A 10,039-nucleotide genomic window follows, 5' to 3' on the forward strand; every position below is an offset into this window, starting at 1 on the left:
ATCTTCGACTCTCAGAAGAGGGTTCTTCTGAACAGTGGTCCAGCTCTGCTGTTGGACACGTGATTCCCAGTGTCCAAGGAGAACCCTGACCTAGTTTAAAAATCAACGAAATTACAAAATCAAAGCCTGATGCAGGGACAAAACTCTCTCAACTGTACCATATGCTTTAAGAAAACACCTTCCTTTGAGGGAGACTGGATCTGTGATCCTTGATTGGGATGGTGAGAGAGCAAACTGATTTCCAGCCTCCCCTGGGAATGATGATCCTGGTGACTCAGCTGGAAGGGAATTCAGAATAATCAGAATCATTTCGGCCTGACCAGGTGGGGTGGTCAGTCTATTCACATCTGTGATGGGAAAACCCGTTCATTTCTGGGGACTGAAGCTCAGGACTGTGAGTCCAGAGGAGGACTTGGCCTGGAGTGACTGAAAGTGTCCACTATGTACTATTTGTGCCTAATCTGGGACTTTGCTGTTTTCTTAGGGGAAAATCATGAAAATTCCAGGCACATGCTGTGACACATGTAAGTACCTTACCAATAGCTTGTCCCTTGAAATCCATCAGGAGAAGTCCAGGGACTGTTCTTTGCGATGAACTTTCTTCTAGAAAGATATTGCAGTCACTGTGTTCAATTCTGCAGGGCACTTCCACCCCACCCTGCGTGTCCTTGGACTGCCCCCTGCTCAAGCCCCCTTTCAAGATGCCTGTGAGGCACACTCTTCCTCCTTCCTTCCAAACTCCTGGCAGTCACTAGCCTCTTACCTGCCTTTCCCCTTGCAGAGCCTTGGGTTGGTCATAGTAGTCCTATCATGAGAGAATGTCTTCCCTCTGCCACCAGAACTCCTGAAGACAGGCACCTTGATTCATGATCTCGACAGAGCGGACATTCAGTATGCCTCTAATCTTTGGGTGTCGTGCAGCTCTCCCAGAGAGAAAGGGAAACCAGCAGCTGGCTGTGGGGCTGCAGTGAACACAGCCTTCTCGAGGATTTATGAGGCTGGTCTCAGTTTTATTAACCTCGTCTGCTTCACTCTCAGCTCCTCTTGACCTTGCAGTTGTGTTGTACTGGTTGGTCCCAATAGTTACGGCTGCAGCTTTGGAGACGGAGCTCAAGCCTGCCCACCAGACAGCATCTCACCACATGTTCTTGCGTTCTTGTTTCCATGAGCACAAGTACCTTTCAGAATCCCAGTGTTAGTGCTGTATTCTCTGAATGTAGAATTACTTGCCTGGACTAATATTCTGTGTCTTTTAGTTTAGTTAGTTTTGGGGTTCACGGGCCCATGTTCCCATGTTTATTTTTGGGTAGAGAAAGGAAGAGTAAAAACACGAATATCTTCAGCGTTCAGTCATTCATTCTTTTCTTGACGGTTCACTCTGACAGTCCCTGTAGTTGCTGTAACCAAGTTGCAGATTGCGGAAAACACACTCTGAAAGCATCTTTTTCTATGGTTCTTGTCTGCATGGTTGAAGAATGTGGTCAGGAAACCATCAGAGGAGATGCATTCTCTCTAGGCGTGCTGCACATGGAATTGCGCCGAGGCTGTTATCTTCAAAACTAGCAGCGAGGCCAAAAGGGGCCTGTGTTGGTCTGTGCTTTCAAGAGGTGGGGACCTTCCATAAGGAAAAGAAGCCAGGCTCAGGGATTTAAATCTACAGCAAAAGAATATAGTGTGTTGGGCTCAATGTGTTTTCCTTTTTCACCCTCTTAATGTGGTTGGCAGGCTTTCACTTTAAAATGACATTATTTGGGAGCTGGGAACCCAACTATTAGGTAGTTAAAGTTGATTTAGATTTGGAGCCATCCAGGAATGGAAAACTCCCAGTGTTTGGACGGGCAATAATGAGGTGGCATTAAATCTTAGATTATCAGTGGGCCAAGGAGAGGTTCAGATCTGAATGCTTTTAACCCCTGTACATAAGGAGACCCATGCTAGCGACCCAGAGGTAGCTATACCCAAAGGGAAGATTCCATAAGGGCTCCTACGATCAGCTCCCACAGAGACAATGACATTTGCAGGGATGGATAGAGATTAATTGTATTTCTTAGCTACCTCATTGCCCGTCAGCTTCTGGATATTGTTATAAGCGCAGGAGGATTGCTCTGATCATTATGGTTTTTATCTTATTATTTTTGACATCTTTATTGGAATACAGTTGCTTTACAATGTTGTGTTAGTTTCTGCTGTATAACAAAGTGAATCAGCTATATGTATACATATATCCCCATATCCCCTCCCTCTTGCGTCTCCCTCCCACCCTCCCTTTCCCACCCCTCTAGGTGGTCACAAAGCACCGAGCTGATCTCCCTGTGCTATGCTGCTGCTTCCCACTAGCTATCTATTTTACATTTGGTAGTGTATATATGTCAACACTACTCTCTCACTTCGTCCCAGATTAACCTTCCCCCTCCCCGTGTCCTCAAGTCCATTCTCTACGTCTGCATCTTTATTCCTGTCCTGCCCCTATGTTCATCAGAACCTTTTTTCTTTTTTTTAGATTCTCTCTCTCTATATATGTGTTAGCATACAGTATTTGTTTTTCTATTTCTGACTTACTTCACTCTGTATGACAGACTCTAGGTCCATCCACCTCATTACAAATAACTCAATTTTGTTTCTTTTTGTGGCTGAGTAATATTCCATTGTATATATATGTGCCACATCTTCTCTATCCATTCATCTGTAGATGGACACTTAGGTTGCTTCCATGTCCTGGCTATTGTAAATAGTGCTGCAGTGAACATTGTGGTACATGACTCTTTTTGAATTATGGTTTTCTCAGGGTATATGCCCAGTAGTGGGATTGCTGGGTCATATGGTAGTTCTATTTTTACTTTTTTAAGGAACCTCCATACTGTTCTCCATAGTGGCTGTATCAATTTACATTCCCACCAACAGTGCAAGAGGGTTCCCTTTTCTCCACACCCTCTCCAGCATTTGTTGTTGTAGATTTTCTGATGATGCCCATTCTAACAAGTGTGAGGTGATACCTCATTGTAGTTTTGATTTTCATTTCTCTAATAATTAGTGATGTTGAGCAGCTTTTCATGTGCTTCTTGACCATCTGTATATCTTCTTTGGAGAAATGTCTATTTAGGTCTTCTGCCCATTTTTGGATTGGGTTGTTTGTTTTTTTGATATTGAGCTGCATGAGCTGCTTGTAAATTTTGGAGATTAATCCTTTGTCAGTTGCTTCCTTTGCAAATATTTTCTCCCATTCTGAGAGTTGTCTTTTTGTCTTGTTTATGGTTTCCTTTGTTGTGCAAAAGCTTTTACGTTTCATTAGGTTCCAGTTGTTTATTTTTGCTTTTATTTCCATTTCTCTAGGAGGTGGGTCAAAAAGGATCTTGCTGTGATTTATATCATAGAGTGTTCTGCCTATGCTTTCCTCTAAGAGTTTTATAGTGTCTGGCCTTACATTTAGGTGTTTAATCCATTTTGAGTTTATTTTTGTGTATGGTGTTAGGAAGTGTTCTAATTTCATTCTTTTACATGTAGCTGTCCAGTTCTCCCAGCACCACTTATTGAAGAGAGGCTGTCTTTTCTCCATTGCATATTCTTTCCTCCTTTATCAAAGATAAGGTGACCATGTGTGTATGGGTTTATCTCTGGGATTTCCATTTTGTTCCATCGATCTATATTTCTGTTCTTATGCCAGTACCATACTGTCTTGATTACTGTAGCTTTGTAATATAGTCTGAAGTCCAGGAGCCTGATTCCTCCAGCTCCGTTTTTCGTTCTCAAGATTGCTTTGGCTACTCGGGGTCTTTTGTGTTTCCATACAAATTGTGAAATTTTTTGTTCTAGTTCTGTGCAAAAGGCTATTGGTAGTTTGATAGGGATTGCATTGAATCTGTAGATTGCTTTGGGTAGTATAGTCATTTTCACAATGTTGATTCTTCCAGTCGAAGAACATGATATATCTCTCCATCTGTTTGTATTGTCTTTAATTTCTTTCATCAGTGTCTCATAGATTTCTGCATATAGGTCTTTTGTCTCCTTAGGTAGGTTTATTCCTAGGTATTTTATTCTTTTTGTTGCAATGGTAAATGGGAGTGTTGCCTTAATTTCTGTTTCAGATTTTTCATCGTTAGTGTATAGGAATGCAAACCCTAGTGTGTAGGGTTTGTCATACATGGCCTTTATTATGTTGAGGTAGGTTCCCTCTATGCCTACTTTCTGGAGAGTTTTTATCATAATTGGGTGTTGAATTTTGTCGAAAGCTTTTTCTGCATCTATTGAGATTATCATATGGTTTTTATCCTTCGATTTGTTAATATGGTGCATCACATTGATTGATTTGAGTATATTAAAGAATCCTTGCATTCCTGGGATAAACCCCACTTGGTCATGGTGTATGATCCTTTTAATATGCTGTTGGATTCTGTTTGCTAGTATTTTGTTGAGGATTTTTGCATCTATGTTCATCAGTGATATTGGCCTGTAGTTTCCTTTTTTTGTGATATCTTTGTCTGGTTTTGGTATCAGGGTGATGGTGGCCTCGTAGAATGAGTTTGGGAGTGTTCCTCCCTCTGCTATATTTCAGAAGATTTTAAGAAGGACAGGTGTTAGCTCTTCTCTAAATGTATGATAGTATTCGCCTGTGAAGCCATCTGGTCCTGGGCTTTTGTTTGTTGGAAGATTTTTAATCACAGTTTCAATTTTAGTGCTTGTGACTGGGCTGTTCATATTTTCTGTTTCTTCCTGGTTCAGTCTTGGAAGGTTGTGCTTTTCTAAGAATTTGTCCATTTCTTCCAGGTTGCCCATTTTATTGGCGTATAGTTGCTTGCAGTAATCTCTTATGATCCTTTGTATTTCTGCACTGTCAGTTGTTACTTCTCCTTTTTCATTTCTAATTCTGTTGATTTGAATCTTCTCCCTTTTTTTCTTGATGAGTCTGGCTAATAATTTATCAATTTTGTTTATCTTCTCAAAGAACCAGCTTTTAGTTTTATTGATCTTTGCTAATGTTTCCTTCATTTCCTTTTCATTTATTTCTGATCTGATTTTTTTTTTTTTTAATTTTTGGCTGTGTGCGGTCTTTGTTGCTGTACACGGGCTTTCTCTAGTTGTGGCGAGCGGGGGCTACTCTTCATTGCGGTGCGCAGCCTTCTCATTGCAGTGGCTTCTATTTTTATGGAGCACAGGCTCTAGGTGCACGGGCTTCAGTAGTTGTGGCATGGGTTTAGTTGCTCCACGGCATGTGGGATCTTCCCAGACCAGGGCTTGAACCCATGTCCCCTGCATTGGCAGGCGGATTCTTAACCACTGTGCCACCAGGGAAGCCCTCTGATCAGATTTTTGCGATCTTTCCTTCAGCTAACTTTGGGGGGGGGTGGTTTTGTTCCTCTTTCTCTAATTGCTTTAGGTGTAAGGTTAGCTTGTTTATTTGAGTTGTTTCTTGTTTCTTGAGGTAGGATTGTATTGCTATAAACTTCCCTCTTAGAACTGCTTTTGCTGCATCCCATAGGTTTTGGTTCATCGTGTTTTCAACGTCATTTGTTTCTAGGTATTTTTTGATTTCCTCTTTGGTTTCTTCAGTGAGTTCTTGGTTATTTAGTATAACGTATTATTTAGCCTCCATGTGTTTGTATTTTCTACAGTTTTTTTTTCCTGTAATTGGTATCTAGTCTCATAGCGTTGTGGTTGGAAAAGATACTTGATCCGATTTCAATTTTCTTAAATTTACCAACGCTTGATTTGTGACTCAAGATATGATCTATCCTGGAGAATGTTCCATGAGCGCTTGAGAAGAAAGTGTATTCTGTTGTTTTCGGATGGAATGTCCTATAAATATCAATTATGTCCAGCTTGTTTAATGTGTCATTTAAAGCTTGTGTTTCCTTATTTATTCATCATGGTTTTTAGAGTCTACAATTACATAAAAGTAAGTCCTATCCATTGACATCACCAAAGCACAGTGAATCTACGCTCCTCCTGCAATTAAAATTGTGCCATTAAGTGAGTTAAACCCAGCGATAACTATATCTCTGAATATGAAGGGCCAGGAGAAGCTGAGGGGAACCAGGACCACTGACTTGCCTTCCCCATGGCTGGCTTTGGTGATCCGGTTACTGTGAAATTGACCTATTTCCAGTAAATGAGGGAACTGGGCTGGAGAGTGTTGTGTGGAAGAACAGGTCCCATCTCTCACCTGTCCTGTAGGTGAGGAGCCCGAGTGCAAGGACATCACTGCCAAGCTGCAGTACGTCAAAGTGGGAGACTGTCTGTCTGAAGAGCAAGTGGACATTCACTACTGCGAGGTAAGGGGTCCTTGGTTAGGAGGGGCAAGTTCTTTGTTTGGTCACGTCTCTTTAGTTACAGAGTCGAAGGATCTGGGAAATTCACAGGGGGGAGAAGTGAAAGGAACTGGGAGCTTTTAAAATTTTTTTAAAAAGCCTATATTTTATTGAAGTAAATGAGAACTTTTGACCCTAGAAGAAAAAAACCGAGCAATGATTCAACACGTCCTCTGAAGAGAATGGAGAGTTGCTTAATGGAAGATGGGAGTTGGGTGTGACAGTTCCATTAGGACAGGCCTTTCAGACCTCCCGAGAGCTCTTTTACACGTTGTTTGGCTGTCCCGTGTTTCTCCGGGCAAGGCCAGACCTTCTTGATTGGAGGAGGGCAGGTGGAGGAAGTGGGCTGCCCCAGAGCCCTCCCCACCCTGGCACTCTCCACCGCCCGCAACGGCCGCCTCTCTCTGCCCTGCCGTAGGGAAGATGCACCAGCAAAGCCCTGTACTCCATCGACACAGAGGACGTGCAGGACCAGTGCACCTGCTGCGCGCCCACACGCACAGAGCCCATGCAGGTGCCCCTGCGCTGCGCCAACGGCTCCGTCATCCACCACGTGGTCCTCAACGCCATGCAGTGCAAGTGCTCCCCCAGGAAGTGCCGCCAGTGAGGCGCGGTCCTGCCGCGGACACCCGTCACCACCCGCTTGGCAACCCCTGCTTGGCGCATGCGTGCTCCGCTCCTGGGCTTCCCCGGGCCCACAATAAAGGCCAACCTGTCATCTTGCCAAAGGCTCATGGTTCATCTAGGCTGAGATGGCTGTTGTAGGCTGGGCTGGAGCTCTGAGGCTGGTGCCGAAGGGGGTGGGGGGTAGGGGAGCACAGGCTCCATCTGGAAACACTTGAGCCCCGGGGTCTGCGGGAGGCACCGCCCACGTCGGGGAGAAAGTGGCAGCTCAGCGTCCACGGAGAGGGAAGGGGAAAGTGAGCGCCAGGCCTCCTTGGAAACAGCCCAGTGGCTGAAGGAGAAGGGATTTGCTCTGGAACACTGGGGTCTCCAGTCTCTGAATCCAGGGGCTTCTGGGCAGAGCAGAGGAGTCCCTAGAGCCAGGCTCCTGCCAGGCTCTGGCCAGTGTGGCTGACTTGATGGGGAAGGGACCCCAGTGGGTGTGCAAGCGGTTCTCTGAGCCCTCAGCTGAGCCAGTGCCTGTGTTCCTCAGTCGCCCCCGTGGGAGGGTGAGAGGCTGGGGGCTGGGGGGCTGGAAACACGGTGCTGGGCATGTGCGGGAACGTGGTCCCTCGCGGCACAGGCGTGGCCGTGGCCGGGGACCCCCAGACTCGGGGGCGGCCCAGGTTCCACCCATGGCCTTCGCCGGACTGTGTGGCCTCAGCAAGCCCCTTAGCGGTTTTCAGACTTAGTTTCCTCAACTGGAACCAGGAACGTCAGTCTCACTCACTCGGCTGGGAGGGTCAAATAAGCCAGAAAGTCCAGGAGTAACTATGAATTGCTCTCTAATAACGGAAAAAGTGACCAGAAGAAAAACGGGGAAATCAAGCTTCAAAGGGAAACCCTAAGTGTCCCTACCGTCAGTGGCAGAGCATTGAGGATTTCCTTTGTTCTGAGGGGTGAGGGAGCTGAGTTCCTTTTGGGCTGGATGCTGGAGGCCAAGGCCTTGCCCACTCCAGGATCCTTTAGTGGATAGAAGAGGTGTAGGTAACTCCAGACCTCACCGGGTCCCCAAATCACTAACCACTGCTGTCACTCTCAAGGAGAGATCACCTTTCTTAGACTTTTATGAAAAAAGCTTACATGTATATGCTGGCAAGATGGCAGAAACTCTAGGTGGGGAGAGCACACCCATGAGAATAAAGCAACTGTCCTGGCTATGAGACAGGAATTTGATGGAAGATTGACTTTCATGCTGGATCCTCCTAGCCCAGGAGAGACTCAACTCATTGAACATACTTGACCATGGAGCTGGAAAGGATTTAGACATCTCATCCACTGCCCTCTCCTGCCCCTTTGCAGCGGATGAAAGCAGCTCAGAGAACTTGAGTAACTTGCCAAAGGTCACACAGCTGCTGGGTGGCAGGGTCAGGTTCAGAACCCAAGTACCTGGATACCTGGGCAGGAACTCCGGAGCCGGTGCATCAGAGCCGCACGTCCCTGGTGCTGACAGATTCGGCCCTGTTCTCACAGGAACCAGTGACGGCTGCATTTCTAGGTCTTTCTGCTTCTGTCACTGCTGGGGAAGAACCTCCAGGGAAGATACATTAAAGGCAAATGGCATGGGTTGTGTTGAGTCGTTTTGGTGGGGAGTTTAGCCGGGTAGAGGGAAGGAAGAATGGATAGAAGTTTTATGTAACTGCTCAATAATTCCAAGGCTGTCATCCTCCATCCATCACCCCACCTCCAACTTTGAGTGCCTCTATGGTCTCTGTAGGAAACCAGATCCAGGGCCAGAGACTTACCTGTCTCCCTTCTGACTGATGGCCTAATGCTCCACCTGGGGACGAGACGCCATTGGAGGCATCGCCACAGAGGAACTCAGCAGGGAGTCTGCCTCTCCAGCAGAAGGTGTCAGTTTTCCAACTGCCTCCATAGCCTGAGTTCCCCTCATATTTACTGATAGTACAGTTCACTGCCAAGAAAAAAGCTGAGTCAGAAAAATTGCATATTTTGATTTAAAAAAAAATGCAGGAAGTAGGGTAAAAAGGAGCAACTGGTAGTGGGGGTATGAGCCAGGAGCTGTCCCCATTCTGCATGTGTTCCAGGTGGGTCTGCCTCTGGTCTCAGGCACTCTCTTTTTGTCACCCTTAGACCAGATGGGACAGTCCCCGAAGTGAGAGTCTTAGGGGGAGTCTCAAGGGAGGAGTATGCAGGGACCAAGGGACTAGAACAGTGCAGGAGGGAGAGAAGAGAGGGAATGGATAAGGAACCACCATGGTGGAAAGGTTTCCAGTCCTCCTGGCATTGAAAACACGTAGAGAAGGTTCCCAGAAGTGAATGGAGAAGGGTGTTGTCTCAAGCAGCCAGGAACCAAGTGTTAGAGCACAGGCTCTGGAGCAGGCAAGTCCTCAGAGGCACGGTGCCTGACCGTTTACACTGCAGTCTCCTGATCTGTGAAATGGGCACACAGGCAGTAATTCCCTCATAGATTTGTTACTAGAATTAGATAATTCCTCTGGGGGAGGCTCTGAGAAGGATGCTGAGGGCGAGGAAGTCCACATCCACGTCAGCCATGGTTACTCTTGGTGCCCAGGATACAGCCCAGGTTGGCACACACTGCTTTTGGTTTTCCTTCTGCTCAGCCCCTGACTCCCCTTTACTGCCTCAGTTTCCTTATCTATAAAGTGGGGAGCAGTCCCCACCAGCCCACCTTATCAGCATAGGAGATAGGAAAGTCATTCAGAGCCTACTTGACATATAATGTTATAATACCTTTTCATTTTCAGGGTCCCTGGTATTAATGCACTTGTTTCGCTTGGGGGCGTCTTGGAATTGTAGATTCCATCATCCAGAATGGCCCTTTGGAGGTCTTCTCTTCCATCCCCCTGCCCATGGCTAGATGTCAAAGCCATTCCGGAGAGATGGAACTCCTCTTTTTCCTGGAATGGAGCTTCCACCATCTACCTCCTCAGCTGGTCCCAGCGTCTCCCTGGGAAGCTTTGCTAAAACCCCTTGCCTCCCCAAGCCCCTCCCCTTGCCTCTTGCAGTCCCTCTTCCTGTCCCTGGGGCACGATTCCTCCACTCCTGCGCCTTTTAATCTAGAGAAAGTTGGGGACATCTGGTGGCGGGTA

The 10,039-nt window shown here is 46.3% G+C and overlaps 1 protein-coding gene across 2 annotated transcripts in view; it reads left to right on the forward strand.

The window, feature by feature from the left end:
- VWF (von Willebrand factor) overlaps positions 1-7,040 on the forward strand; it is a 199,980-nt gene extending 192,940 nt beyond the window's left edge. For both annotated transcript variants that reach the window (XM_060306367.2, XM_070046402.1), the window contains exons 54-56: positions 485-524; positions 6,169-6,266; positions 6,721-7,040. In XM_060306367.2, the coding sequence (XP_060162350.1) occupies positions 485-524; positions 6,169-6,266; positions 6,721-6,909 (327 nt within the window). In that variant the 3' untranslated portion in view covers positions 6,910-7,040. The remainder of the gene's footprint in view (positions 1-484; positions 525-6,168; positions 6,267-6,720) is intronic.
- Positions 7,041-10,039: the final 2,999 nt, after the last annotated feature.

The sequence above is a fragment of the Globicephala melas genome, chromosome 10 (genome assembly GCF_963455315.2).
Source record: "Globicephala melas chromosome 10, mGloMel1.2, whole genome shotgun sequence".
Lineage (NCBI taxonomy): Eukaryota > Metazoa > Chordata > Mammalia > Artiodactyla > Delphinidae > Globicephala > Globicephala melas.